This window comes from Strigops habroptila, chromosome 3 (assembly GCF_004027225.2).
Source record: "Strigops habroptila isolate Jane chromosome 3, bStrHab1.2.pri, whole genome shotgun sequence".
Taxonomy (NCBI): domain Eukaryota; kingdom Metazoa; phylum Chordata; class Aves; order Psittaciformes; family Psittacidae; genus Strigops; species Strigops habroptila.
Window position 1 is genome coordinate 87,954,502 of NC_044279.2, and position 15,365 is coordinate 87,969,866.

The 15,365-nt window shown below is 39.7% G+C and overlaps 1 protein-coding gene across 1 annotated transcript in view; it reads right to left on the bottom strand.

Moving 5' to 3' along the window:
* NDST4 (N-deacetylase and N-sulfotransferase 4) overlaps positions 1-15,365 on the bottom strand; it is a 98,883-nt gene that overhangs the window by 70,515 nt on the left and 13,003 nt on the right. The window contains exon 2 of the mRNA XM_030480378.1: positions 11,600-12,850. Within this exon, the coding sequence (XP_030336238.1) occupies positions 11,600-12,580 (981 nt within the window). The 5' untranslated portion in view covers positions 12,581-12,850. The remainder of the gene's footprint in view (positions 1-11,599; positions 12,851-15,365) is intronic.

The window sequence follows — 15,365 nt, forward strand, 5'->3', positions numbered from 1 at the left end:
TGCAAAAATGCCAATTAAATGGCTACATCAGTTAAAAACCTGAAACACTCTCGGATAACTAATTCAGCCCTCTCCAATCAGAAGTGTTGAAAATAGCATGGATGTCATGTGCTAGAGAAGCTGAGTGTGTCTCACACCATTGAGCCCACTTCTGTTTGGGTGCTGTCTGCATGAAAACATGAACAGCAGATTAAAAGAGTGCTGGTATTATGAAGAAAGAATAAAAAACATAGAAAAGAGTAGGGTTTACAGATATTTAAAGAAACTGTCATGGCTTGGTAAATGGTATGTATCATTTGTGCTGCTGAAGGGAAAGAAAAATGTAGCTTTATTTCCTCAAGAAAACATCATACCAGAGATGAACATTGAGGTGATGTTATGCTAATAGAGTATGTTTGGGGATGGGGAGGCGTTGCTTTCTTTCAGGTGAAAGTTAAAACAGCCAGTTACTGGTTTTGCTTTTCCAGACTGAGCCAGAGTGGGATAAGGCTTTACTGCTCAAATTAACCCTCAGAAAGGAGAGGCTATTCTGACATTCGCTAGCTTGTCACAAATCTCACTGCCAATAAACAAAAAAAGAGATCATTTTTAAAAGGAAGATTTAGGAGATCTGGTCTCACAAAAACACACCAACCAACCCAACCAAAACAACCAAAAACACAATTAGAAAAAAAATAATAGTTTCACTCAACTTCAAGAATTTCAACTTGCTAAAACTACTTTTCTTCCCATCCACAGAACCACCCTTGTGAGCTCTATGGGCTTGGACCACAGGCCTGGGTAAGACAACGTCTGACTCTAAGCAGGCAAAGTCCTCTTAAAGAATCTCTCAGATGTGAAGGACAGCACATTGTCTTAGCAGTCTCTCTGTGCCAACCTTAACTGGAAATACAAGAGCTTTTTATCGTATGCTCTGCTAATCAATGCTAAATGCTGGAATCTTAAATCAGAAACCTTTAATACATGCAATGTGTTGCAATAAATCAAATGCTAATGAACCAAAACACTGTTCAGAAAGCTCCAAAGTGTTTTTACTAATACACCGCTTTGCAGGAAATTATGAATAACTTATCCTTTCATTTACTTGTTAATTTCGAAAATGAAATTCGATTAAGGTTTTAAAGAAAATATGGGTTTTTTCATCCTGGCATTTCTTGAGAGGAATTCTTAACTTTTATAAAATATCCTGTATAAAATATTGTAACTATTGAAATGATAGTACATTATATTTAGTATTTCCATTACAAATTTAGACATCTTGGTCACAGGAAATGACACTAAATAGTCTTATAAGATTATAATTGCCAATGAGACCAAAGACTTATTTTGTGCTTTTTTTTGAGAAATGAACTTGTAGCACTCAGAAATCATTTTAATGTAAGTATTGTAGAACTAGTGAGGTTTTTACACAAGGTTATATTAAATAGTAAAACCAAGAATGTGAAAGAAATATGATTTTAATAAATGGAAAGACACTTATACAGTAAGGTCTTATGCAGTTGAATCTCAAAGACATTTAGAAACTTTGATTTTAGGACCACTGCATATTCTGGCAGAGACAGCATACTACTTGTAAGCAGAAGTATTACTTTATTAGGACAATGTTTCCAGAATAAAAGGTTGCCAGCAAAATAAAAATGTCATGTGTGGCTTCCTCTCTGTGGGCGATGCTGCCTTATGGGCAGTAGTCCTCAAATTACTTTTCTTTCTTATCTCAAAAAAGACCTCATAGAAACATTGCCTGGTGCATTTGGCCCATAAGGAACAAAGTTTTATTCCTCTCACCTCCTGTATTTATGTAGTAATTGTGTTTCCTGCCTGCAGAAAACAATTACAGTTGGATACAAAGCTGTGTTAAATCCATGTTCATCACTTGGAGGGGTACCACTGTGCATTCAGAACAGGCACCGCGCAAGAGATGTGGAGATAGCAGTGCTAAGAAATGTGTGGATAAGACATTAAAGGCCAGGAAATGAAAAGGAAGGTAAGCTAAAACTGATGTTGGCATCCTGCTACCAAACTGAGAATAGGCTGACAGTGAAGAAGCAGGAGGATTTACCGGAGAGCCTTGTTACTGCTAGCATCTGTGCGGCAGTAAAGAAACGGGAGCAATCCTGACCTGGAGAACAAGTAATCTGTGCTGGCAGCAAAACTGCGTGAACAAAGTGAGAGTCTCTTTGCCGGGGGTTTAAGAAGTTGGGGCAGCAACCTGGGGTGCCCTGCATAGCAAAGCGGAGGGTCGCATTTGAGACATGTTAGCATCTAGTGGCCCATGGTCATGGAGAACAAGGTGATCTCCCACATATTTCTGGTTCAGCCTGCTATATATCTTGGCAATGACAAAAAAAACCCCAAACCTAGAATCCGCTGAAACTGTAACAAGTACTGGAACTTGACAATACAGACAATTCAGTGCTGCTGGTGCAGTGCTAAGCTGGTGTGCACAGATGTTAGCCTTATTCAGGAGAGTCAACCATCTGTAGGTTGTTGGCATCATCCTTTGAAAGCCTGAGTGATACTGCATTGTCGCAGAGTCTTCTATAAAGTGAGAGATGAGTCCCAGACATGTACCTGTTCCCAGGATCACGGCTCTGGTTGGTGAAACTATTTGCCATTCCTAAAAGATCAATTAAACACTAGCAGATAACAAAGGGTTTACCTGTCACTGCTCTTGGTTTTAAGCTGAGAGCCTTGATTTGTTTTTCCACAAAGGGCTGGAGAGTTGCCATGCCAATATAGTCATAGGTCAAAAACCAACTATCAGGTCTAACTAGTTGGCACCTGGTGGAAAACCACAATGCAACATATAGTGTTTCATTGTAGCTCATGCCTTCACAGCAAACCCTGAATGCTTTGCACCAGAATATCATCTGGTGGCATAAACCTAAAAGACAGGATGATTTTCTCATCAAATTTGATTCTTCATGTATGTTTATGATCATTGCAGAAAAACCCAAGTAACTCTCTGATGCACAGACGTCCCCTTCAGCAGTGAAATAACTATATCAAACTGTCACAGTTTCAAATGTTCTATGAAATCGTTCATTTTTTTTGTTTATTTATTAAAGTAGCTGCACATAGACCATATGAAATTTCCTAAATAGAATAGTTTCTTGCAAAGTGAATTTCTCCAGACGAATCAATGTGTTTGTATGCAAAGCACTATTCTCCAGCAAACTCTGCTGAAAGCAATATATGACTCATTCTAACTCTTCCACACTATGCATGACTTATGTTGAACAATGAAGGCAGAAGGTCATTTGTTCTTATGTCTCTGTAAAAGTATTTGGGCTCTGTATATGGCCAGAGGAAAAGGAAAAACATACGAAAATTGTCCATCTCTTTGAGGAAAGCCTAAATCTTCCCATAGATGAATGAACAGCTCACTAGAAGCAGTGTTCACACCCTAGATTTTAGAATCACAGCATCGCAGAATGGTTTGAGATGGAAAGGACCTTAAGATCATCTAGTTCCAACCTCCTGCCATGGGCATAGACACCTCACACTAGACCATGTTGCCCAAGGCTCTGTCCAACCTGCTCTTGAACACTGCCAGGGATGGAGCATTTACCACTTCTTTGGGCAACCTGTTCCAGTGCCTCACCACCCTCACAGTAAAGAACTTTTTCGTTATATCTAACCTGAACTTCCCCTGTTTTAGTTCAAACCCATGACCCCTTGTCCTGTCACTACAGTCCCTGATGAAGAGTGCCTCTCCAGCATCCTTGTAGGCTGCCTTCGGATACTGGAAGGCTGCTCTGAGGTCACCACACAGCCTTCTCTACTCCAGGCTGAACAGCCCCAAGTTGCTTAGCCCCTTCTTTCTTTTGACCAAAGGCATTTTGTTCTGAAATGAAGCTGGCATTTAGATTGAAGGTTATCCTGTTATCTGTATCGTAATCTGGTTGTGATTTACCACTTTTGAAGTTCCACATGCTGACATGTGATGCTTACCTTCAGGACTGATAATTAATAGACAGTGTCCATCTACTAGAAAGTATTTTTGCACTTCAGAGGGATGCCAATCCCAGTGTTTGAGGTACAGCTCTTATTCTGCCCTCTGCATAAGCTGGCATTTGGTAACTTTTACCTACAAGTCCTTAGATTACTCTGACTGTATGGAAAGAAGACAGGTGGAGACGTATAAGATTAGAAGTGAAAGTATTAATTGCAGGATGCTATGGCCATATTCACAGAAGAGATAAAGACCATAAGATTTAATTTGTGCGAGTATATGTGTATATAGGTATATGGTTAGATCAATTGATCGAATGATACGTGTAAGGGTTTGAAACCAGGCATAAATGAAGATTTGGTATCATGCTATGTTATGATACAGAGGTGGGCAGAAAATGCCTAGTTAGTTATTGCTAAATATTTTGAGTTTCAAAGTTCTCCTTTTCTCTTTGAGATTTTCTCTATGATCTCATCTGTTTGTCCATCCTTCCATCTGTTCACCCTGTTTCCCTGTTTCTGAGCATTGCCATTTTCAAATCATTTGAATAATGCCAATGATGCTAAATTAAGCTTTTGCTCTAAGTGTTTTTTCTGCTCACATTTGGATGACAAAGGCATACTTAAAGTTACTTAAGTAACGCTGCTACTAAAGTAACTGCATTATATACAGCATTCATGGTAATGTGTTTATTGCTGCATCAAGTGCTTTTAAGGCAATAATTGTGACTGCTTTTTAAGTCTGCATTGCCTAGCCTTTCTAGAAAGATATTTGATCATTTCATAGAATCTTATTTTGCTGTACAGGAAACAATTGTTACTGCTCCTTTTTAACTAATATGCATTGTTTTAAAACTCAGGTTAATGTAGGCCTCTTGAGAGGCTGATATAAAGCAGCCATGTGGTTTGACACCTACAGATTCCCTAGATGTTATGAAAATGATTTAAACTGAATTAAATGAAGCTAAATTAAATAGAATACCATGTATATCCTGGAAATATACTCCAGTATGATACACCCTATGACTTCAGAATTACTTTGGAGAAAGGATTTGAGAAATCAGTACAAATCCAGGAAATTAGTGGAAGCATAGACGAAGGAATGTGTCAATAGACAGTGATGCTGAGCACAGGCTGTGAGCACTAGATCTTTCTGAATTAGACCAATAATGAAAACCTCTGCTCTTTCTATATTTTAACAGGTATTGAGCTGGTTTTTAACATTTCAGAATTGTTAAATCTTTTCAAAACTTAAGTTCTGTTGAGTTCTTATTGCTAGTTAAAAAGATAGAAGAATGATGGATGATTCTTCTCTGTTTTGCTTACTTTGTGAAAAAGTAAACCTTTTTTCTTTTGAGGAAAAAAAAAATTAGATTTGTGATAATTCTGAGGTACGTGTACAACAGAATAAAATTGCCCTGCCTGGGGTTTTGTAACCCTACAGGCAAAAAATCCAGTGTGCCCTCTGGGAAAAAAGAGCATTGAGTGAGTTTTCAAACACGCAGGGAACTCTTGCTTAGAGCATGTGATAGAAGTACCCCTATAACATGTGGGACATGTGGAAGGAATCTAGTTGTCTAAACTAGTGAAATGTAAGATCAGAGCCACCAGAATTTGTTTTCTGGCAAGACTGTACAAAACACTGTTGAGACCTACCATATCTTCAGTGGGAAACCTGGCAGATGAGAGAACCCCAAATCTATTATGATTCAGACAGGGTGCTTGGACAGACAGTCAATCCACTGGGCCACCAAGGAGGAAAATAAATGTTTTGCTGATGGTAAAGGAATGGATGAAAGAACAGGCTTTACTGAAACAGGAAAAAAAAAAAAAATGAAACATTTTGTGTGATGTATCTTGAGAAGGCACTTGAGCAGTATTCAACACCCAAATTACTGCAGAAAGAATTGGGGGATTCAAGAGACCTAAACAGGGAAAATATTGAATGAAGTGTCATCTTGGCTGAAGCAGAATGGAGCAGACACTCCCATTTTTAGAAAGATTGTCTGATCATTAAATTTTTCTTATAATACCTTTTTAGCTGCACTTTACATTCATTTTTAATTTTTTTAAGACCATCCAAAAGTGTGAATTCCAGCATTTTGCTTGTGTTCTTCACTGCCACTCTCAAGTGCTTTAAAAAGTGGCAGTGGGGCAACACAGCTTACAATGACTAATGCTTGGATGTCTCCTCTAGCTTTCTACGCTCATACATCTTCTGTCTTTAGTTTCTCCCTGTGTTGTCCATTGTTGTGGTTACTTCACTGGCAGCACTTTATTATTATAAAAACGCTATAGGGATGACTGTTACATCTTATATTATAGGCAAGGAATCAATTGCTGTTTGCAGCGTCTGCTGAAGGAGAAAGCTGCAAATGAATGAACAGAAAAAGGTGTGTTTCTAGTGCCTATTTATAGCACCAGAAGTTTCAAATTTTTCCTAAGCACTGGGGATTTTGGAGATTGATATTGAGTACATTTGGAAGTAACTGGATGCAGATTGAGGTATTAGGCTACTGTTATTTCCATTAGGACCTTCTCTACAGTTGGGTGTGAATGCAGGATGGCCAGAAGAGAGCAGAGCATCCAGAGAAACTGTTCAAAAACCTGAGTTAGAAATCCAAGTATCTGTTATAATTCTCCCAGACTCTTAATTCTGGTCTTGACCACTGCTGGCAAATTTCTACAGAAAGCTGGGCAGATTCTGTGACACTAGATGCCAAATTCTGTGAAGGGATGCAGAAGTGCATTCTTGTCTGTTGTTAAATAGTTTCTTCATCCACCTGCCTGGCTTGAGTCCATAACAGCAACTCCAAACAGCACAAAAGGTAAGGCATCCCAGCAGAACTGAAGCAGGAACAAGCATTAGTCTACAACAGTTTAATATTAAAATTCTTCTTTCAAAAGACATTTAGACTTTGCATGGACAGGGAGGAGGGTTTGCACACAGCAGCGTGGAGAGCTTTACCCACCCTGTGCCCACCTGCAGCTTTGTACTGACTATCCTTCTGCCATGCCTGGTGGCATGGCCCCGGCATTTCTAATTATTCCAACAGAAAGCAATTGTCCATGCAGAAAGATCAGAAAATGCATATGCTGGAGAGATTCAGCTATGGAGCTCAGCCTCCTGCTAGGCCAGCACTCTTTAATTTAGAATTACCAGAAAAGATGCAACTCCAACATGAATTCCTGTCTTTAAAATACTAAAATGAATAAGAAATCACAGCCTTGAAGTGTTCAAGGCATTCTAATGATGATGAAGGTCAAAGACAAAGTGCAGGCTTGTGGAAGTGAGGAGTTGTCAGACACTAATGTAATTCTTATTTCCACTGAAGTAAGTGGACTGAAGCTTAGAGTGGAAGAAGCTGGGAGAATGCAGATGGGCTATTTGGTGCTGCAAGGAGAAGGAAGGACTGCAGTCAGCAGTAACTCAAATGACATTCCCAAGCACGTAGATGTTGCACTAGGTCTTACTATAGCAACAACAACAAAAAAGACTATAGCAAGTTCTCACTACATGTTTGGGTAATGCAGATCTGTTTGTGCTCAGTTAAAAGGAAACTCTGAAGGTAAAAGTTCTCTATTCTCTCAGTATGGTAATCCCAGACACAGCATAACCAGAGGTTTCTAGGTTTTTTACTAAATCACTGGTGACAGTGAACATCGTCTTGTTGTGTGGCTGGGAACCAATGTAATTTGCAAGTACACAAATGAGGTAATTCTGCAAATTAACTGATGAATTCTTGAGTCTTTTGCCTTGTAAAATCAAGCAGTGAGATAATAGATTGGCAGGAGAGAAAGGGAGAAATTCATTTGCAGAAGCTCACTAGGCTCAAGGTAGATCCCTGCAAAGCTTGGGAAAACAGCTTTCTGTGGCTCTGCTGAGTTCCTGTCTAATTACTTAGCCAGACATGACCTTGCAGAACTTCTATAATACAAAGGACTAGGAGATCTTTTGTGGTAAGCAGAGCCCATAATAACTCTGTTCTCTAATCTCTTTCTCTAGCTGATGCCACCCTTTGCATAACTATATATATCCCTGAAGCACCTAATTGAGAAATGGCTTTGTGAGGGGATAACAACATTTGAGTTGTAGGAAGTAATTACACAGGAACGGTGTTACTTGTCTTTTTGTTGTTACATACAAATACTGTTATCAGAAGCCTCATTTCTATTCACGTGCCCTTTGGGTTGGCAGTTGTTACATGTTTGGTCACTGAAAGAAGGGAAAACCTAAGAGGCTGAACAGAGTGATGCTATTTACCTGTATTTTTCATGCAACTGAGAGGTGTGTAACTGTTCATTTGTAGTTTTCTTGTATGCACCTGGGAATCTGCCGTGTATGAAGGCATTCCCAAGGAACATGGGTGTGAGTGGCACCTTAGGAGAGCCTAGCAGGGAGTCTGTATACCTCTGCAAAGTGAACCTACGCTGCTTGCAGTGACAAATGACAAGAACTGAAGGAACTGGAGAAGTAGGGACATAGTGGCATAATGCAGTGGATTGTTCTGTGCTAAGAAACTGTTTCATTACAAGCCCTGAATTATATGGTTCTCTTGTTTTGTTTTTGAAAGCACTGTATACATAACAAATATTTTAGTTTGTATTGGTGAACTGACATTTTTAAATTGCATTGCAGGGGACAGAATGAAATTATTTTTGAGGTGCATGATATCATACGTGTAGACTGTGGGGGTTTGTTGGTTGTTGGATTTTTATTATTTTTTTTTGGTGGTGGGTGTTTGGGGTTTCTTTGGTGCTAAATGTACCTGTAATATGCAGTTCAGGAAAGAAAGGAGATGGCCCAAGTTCTGCCACATTTTGTTGAACAACATACAGATCCTGTGCTAATCCCTCTAGCTGTTGGAGTCATTTACACTTCCACCCTTATCACACCCCTCTAGGACAAGCACAACCTGCCCCTAAATCTCACACTGCCTCTTTGTGTCAGAAACAGCTTCTCACTTGCCCTGAAAACACAACCTTCTCAGAGCACCTGGCCACAGCTGCTGCTTCCAAATGCACAACAGTACTTAGACGCCACTTGCCCATCAGCCTCTTAAACGTCTCCCTTCGCTATTTTTGCTTTTCCAGCAAAAAAGCTGCTCTTCATCCCCTTAAGGGATGAAGAAAGGCCCACTGATTCTTAACTGCCTTCTTCCCCAAGTGGCTTGGGAGATTGTTCTCTAACTAGCTGTAATTATCCTTTACTGTAAACTAACCAAAGTACACTCTGATTTTGGTGTTATGTTCATTAGCAAGCATCCTGTTTTGAATGTGTATGTATTCTGGGAATGTCCAGTCTATAAGAATGGACTGATTTGTGTCACAAGTGTTGGTGAAATGCCCTGAGGAACAAACCTGTACCTGGTAACTGATCTGAAATGAAACCAATGATGTTAAGGACAGAATATCAATGGATGGTCAAGTTGCAAACTGGATTTACATGTGAACATCTCCTAAAAGTGAGGTACAATTTTTATTGTCCCCAAAAGATTGTTTGGTGGGAAGATTGGTTCTGAGCCTGTGCCTGCAAAACATTTCTCACCATGGCCCGTGTTTGTGGCATGATTTCTTGTTTGAGGTGAAGAGAGGGTTCATCTCACTGTTGGTGGTTTTGTGATGGAAGTGGGATGCTACTTTTGCACTGGAGAAATGTGGATAGAATGGGAGCTTCCCTTCATACCTTGACTCAAACATAATCTATAAAAAGAAGACTCAGCACACATTCTTTTAGAGAAATAATTTAAGAAAAAGTCTGAATCCTAGCAGATGATTTTTCTTGTTATTTTCAAGATACTCAGCAGCGTGGACTGCTCCGTTTTCAGATGGATAAAAGTGTGCAGCATGTAAAAGTGATGCTGACTGCTTTTTAACAGCTATGGTTCCGCCATCTACCTCCTGCTCAAGCCCCTGGTTCTGGAGTTTTCTGCCCTGTCTCCCGTAATAAAGAGCATTGAAGTGTGGCTGCTCCCCAAAGCACAGGCTGGTAATGTTGGTTGCTGGATAATGAAGGAGGTGACTTGAGATTTTTTCTGTCTAGTGAGATTATTCCAGTCAAAAGTATGATTTGAATTTCCAAGTGACTCTCTGTGGACACTCTTCTTATCATAATAGAGGCTCTTTACCCAATGTAGAATAATAGACTTCCTTAGTGGAGCAAACCACATCAGGAAAAGACGCTCTCAAAATTGTACAGGCGGAAAGCTATTGCTGAAAAACTTGTTCCACAATTGCCTTTTCAGTTAATTTCCTCTTGTATACAAGCCCTTTCTCAGAGCATTTTACATATATTTCCGGAAAGAGCACTTGATCACTGAGCTTGTGCACAGTGCTCACATCTCAAGATACCAGGCACTGCAAGTGCCTGGTGCTAGAAATCAGCCTGATGAGCATTCATATGCCTGGTTTGGCTAATAGAATTACCTGATCTGTTCTAATGTGCAAAATAGTTCTAACTGTATATGAGACTACTGCTTTTGCTGGATGTTTTGATATCTGTCTTACTGTACTGGATGAGGAGGCAGCTGAATAGAGAAGTTATAGAAATGGAAATAAGAATTAAGAAATAAAATAGAAATATGTGTTTAAAAACAAAAGGCTTGCTTATTGCTCATGAAAGCATTGGGTTATTTACAGGAACAAAACCTCTAGGGTAAAGGCTTAAGAATGTGATGTTGCATGCTTAGGAACTTCAGCTAATCTCTGAATATGACAATTCCCACATGTGGAAAATTGCAAGGAAATAATTGTCAATATTAATTGTCAAAAACCTCAATGCTATTGAGTTCTGTCCAAGTTGCACACATCTTTGAAAACCAGTCTGAGCAAATCTAACTGTACCCCTGGATACTACAGACTATGAAATAAGTTTCAAAAAGCCCCCAAGGAATAGTCTATGGGCTGTTTGCTACGTCATTTGCTAAGTATAGGCTATGCTTCCATCCTGCCACTGGTAACTTTAAACGCTGATCTGCTAGTCTGCTAATGAAAATTATCTTGCTAATTCTTTTACGTCAAAACGTGACTAACTTTTCCAGGCTTTTCTTCCTTTTACTCTTTTTGTTCTTTTTAAATGTAGTTATAGTTATGTGAGATTTAAAAAGGCAACCACCTTCTATTGTTCCATCTACTTTTCAGAAATAGTGAAAGGAAGAATAAAAAAAATGCCTATTAAATGGTTTTTTGTATATGCCACAGACATATATGTGTATGTGTGTGCTTAGGGGAAAAACATTAATGCAGTGTAACACGTGTGGTGTTATCTAAAAATTCAGGTATCTTAGCAGCAAACCTGCTCTAGAAGGAGATCCTTTTACTTAGTTTAAAGAAAGATCTCTCTTATGTCAGATATAAAAAGTCTCCTTTGTTACTCAGGTGCACTAGGCAACCAGTACATTTGCTATATGCATTGCTGTATCAGGCCATCTCTGTGTATCAAGGCATATACACATGCATAAATGCATCTCTATGTATGTGGGTAAACAGACTTGTAGAATAATCTGAAGTTATGGCTTCTGTATCTGCTAACTACCCTTGTGCACTTTCAGACTTTACCCAGAAATGGAGCTTGCCAGCTTTTTCAAGCTTTGTCTCTTTTTAAATATCCATTTACATACATGGTATCCCCCGGTTCTTGCCTTACCTTCACATCACTGATGTTCATCCTCGTTCCCTCCTTCCCAACAAAGATGTCATCTATGTCAACCAGAATATACCTATCCAAGGACAGGGTGAGCTTCTTCCCCGATAGGAAAGAGATGGCATCAATAAAGACCAGTTTGTGCAACCAGAAGGTCAGGTTGTTTCCAAAGAGGACTCTCTGAATCCCGTCATGAAGCCCCAAATCTTGGATGACAGTTGCATACAGAGCAGCCTTTGGCAATGCTGCAAGGTGCGGTCTGGAGGTCTGCAGTTCAGCTAAAAGCACGGGTTGGTAGGTGGAATGGTTAAACTGGAAAACTGTCCAGTCTTCGCCAGGCAGTGGACCTTTCTCAACCCTTGGTGCTTTGGTAATGCGCAGCAGAGGAGACTGAGAGTTTACCACACAGTCTTGGAGGGCCACATTATTGTAAAGATGTAATGGCAATCCTTTCAGTTTTGTACTGGGGGAGCTGTTTTCATTGGCTTTATGAAAACCAATTATGCTAACACTGTATTCCACACAGTATTTTTCCAGAAGCTCTCTATTCCACGAGTCCATAGATACATACTTTAAAATATTCTCATATATAACAATTGTGTATTTTCCTCTTCCATTGTCTGTGAGAGGGGGAATGTCCCCCTTAGCTGGCGCAATGACCATGTGGTACTGAAATCTGCTGGACTCGAGGATGACTATGATGTCTTGCCCCAGCTGGGAGTACTGGCTTTCCACGAACAGGAGGACAGTGGGATCAGTTTTAGATGGATCAATTGGCTTAGCTGTTTTCAGCTCCACAGACCTGTATGGTAGAAGCTTGAGGTCTTCACACTCCGCTTCTCCAGTCATTTCCACTAGGGCCATTTCCTGCTTGTAGCCGGTGTAGAGGTAATAGGCAGAAATTACAATACTTGCCAAGCAGAAGGTCGCCAGAAGAATGACCAGTGTTCTGAAACTTCTGCGGAGCTTCACAATTAGATTCATCTTTCGCAGGACTTCCAGCTTGCCACTCTTTTGGACTTGCTGCTCTTTTGGTTCTCTTTTCCTAAAGTGCCATAGGAACGAGGAGATGCGGAGGTGCTGATTCCCCTTCCAAGATGTTCATGTGACCATTGCAGTGCATTTATGAAGCTGTCAGGGATGTTATAAAGCCATTTGAGTGGGAAGTCAAAGGATCCAGAAAGCTAAATTGAAAGAGGTTTTGTCAGAATGCAGCAGCTGCCAGTAATCAATGGAGAGGACTCCTAACATCATCTGCAACAAGAAGCAGAAGAAGAGTAAATAAAATAAAATTCATAAAGCAATTAAAAACACATGTTGATAAAGTCAGTGATTGATATTGGTAATCTGAGTTAAGAGAGAAGTTTAGGAACAGTTTGAGGAACACTCAGTGTCATTTGTTTTTTTGATGTATTAAGATAAGCTGCATTAAACAGCTCTCCCATATTCCTAGGGTATAAATACAAAGTCTGAACATAACTTTTTGAGGACAAGTATCTCTTCATTTATGGACACTTCTTATCTAAAATGGTTCATTGCTATTGCAAATGGGAATGACTGAAGATTGCAGGACAAAATCAGGATAAAGTAAATATTTGTTAAATACTGGGCCATGTTCCATGTCAGTTTCAAACTACAGTAGTGTTTTGAAAGGGGTAACAAATTCTTTGTGTTGGACTATGAAACTAAGAAACTGAAGTGAAAGGCATGAGAGGAATTTGAGGAAAGATTTGCAGAACTTTTCTCTCCAGTTTCCATTCTGTACTTGGAGTGATCAGTACTTTACAGTCCATTGAAGGACTGTCTGAAATAACTCCCCCAGCTGAAGGACTGGGGCTTTGGTCTGTCCCTGCTGTGACGTATGGCTGAAGTACAGGGGGCTTAAACCTGACTGGCTAGCCAGCTCTGAAGCCCTTCTGCAATTCCTGGTAGTTCTGGCTAAACTTATGAAAAATTACTATTGGTAAATGGCTCAGAGGCAGTTAAAAATAACTAAATAAATAGCCTATGCTGCTCTATGGACTGATATAGGAATTAACTTCTTTCTGAATTATTTATATTGTTTACTTATTGGAACAACATGAGACTCTAAACAATGAATGGTTTTTGAGCTGCAAGGAAGAAACACTTTCTAGGCAGGTAATTGTCAATTGATGTGTCCTCCTCCATTAACTCAGATTACACTTTTGAATTTCATTCTGAAAACTATTCCTTCATCCTAAGCTTTCACCTAAAACTGGAAAATGCTTGTAAGAAAGATAGTGAAAAAATTTGTCTGGCAGTATATTTTAGGACTCTGGTACACAGTTCTAAGGAAGCTCTTGATTGTGTTGGTTCAGGATCTTGAAAATGCAAGTGAAAAGTTTTATTTTTTCTTGAAATGCTTTGTATACTGGTCTCCTAGTACTACTCTACTGCTTTTGGAAGCTTGTCAAGCAAGGAACAGAATGCTGAAGTAGTTGTAAATTAATAGGTCTACTTGCTCATGAGAGGCTTGTTGCTGCTCTCACAGTTTAGAAACAGAGTTGTTGCTGAGGCTATTTGTGACTTTGCCAGGTTCAGAATTCTATCTGCTTTACCTTTCTCAGAAGCTTGCCAAGAGATTAGTGCGCCTGTATGGTGGGCTAGTCCATCAACAACCCTACTGTGTGTCACACATCCATTGGCCAAAAGGTGGGCAAGGTGGGTAGTTTATCCGTGGACAGAAGTGAACAGAAATGAGAAAAATGTTCTGAATTTAGTAATGTCTCATGTATGAGAGAAGAAATAAAAAGAAATCACAGCTATCACTAGGAAATGAAAATCACCCTGATAACTGTAAGAATATTTGCCCCCCTTTGCTGCTTCCCTTGTTCTGCAGTTCTGTCTGCTTGCTGGAATCTTGCTCCCTATTGAAACTCCAATGAAGATTTTATCAAAAGGTAAAACTGGATCAAGTGAAACATCTTCTGTGAGTTTTGGTGACATTGACAAGTCACTCAGCACGACTCTGAGGGTTTATTGGATCAGGAGGATTGCTCTCCATGGGAAAGGTGGGCAGTGTGCCCACAAAATAGCTAATTGCACCAAGCCTTAGTTTTGTTAGCATGAGACAGGCAGGTATCTTGGAAACAAGAATTAAAAGCCCCCCTCGGACGCTGTAGCCTCTGCTTTGTTTTAGCACTAGAGGGCAATGTTTTCTTGCTTTTTAGCAGACGGCACCTGATTTGCTGTATACGCAGAGGAGGGAGGTGTGCCTGCCGGCAGGCTCTTTCCAGAAGGGTCTGGAAATCAGCAAGGCAGGTAAAACACCTTAAAAAAACACTCTTACGTGTAAAAATAAATAAAACACAGGACCTCTGCTCTAAGAAATCTGACACTAAATCACATTGAACGCTTACCAAATGTCTCAGCCTACACCTCGAGTGCAAGGGACTAGCGTGCCCGGAGAACTAAAATTGCACATTTTTTCCTTACTGTTCTGCCCTGCTGGATCTCCCAGGTACTGGAATTGCAAGCTGTCCAAATAATGAGCTAGATCTTTGCAGCTGCTATTGCTTGTATTACTAAATGTAGTATGCAAAACTAAATGGAAATGTAAAATATGAGAAGCTCCTGACTTTATACTAGCCAAAACAAAAATATGGTCTTCATTCCAAGTTATTTGATCCAAATAACATTGGTAAAATCTCTTCCAGTTAAAATGCTAGTAATCAGGTTTAATATAAGCTAGTAAATCTGTTGTATGTAGATGTTATAACACGTGCCAATATTCACACTTACCTAGATG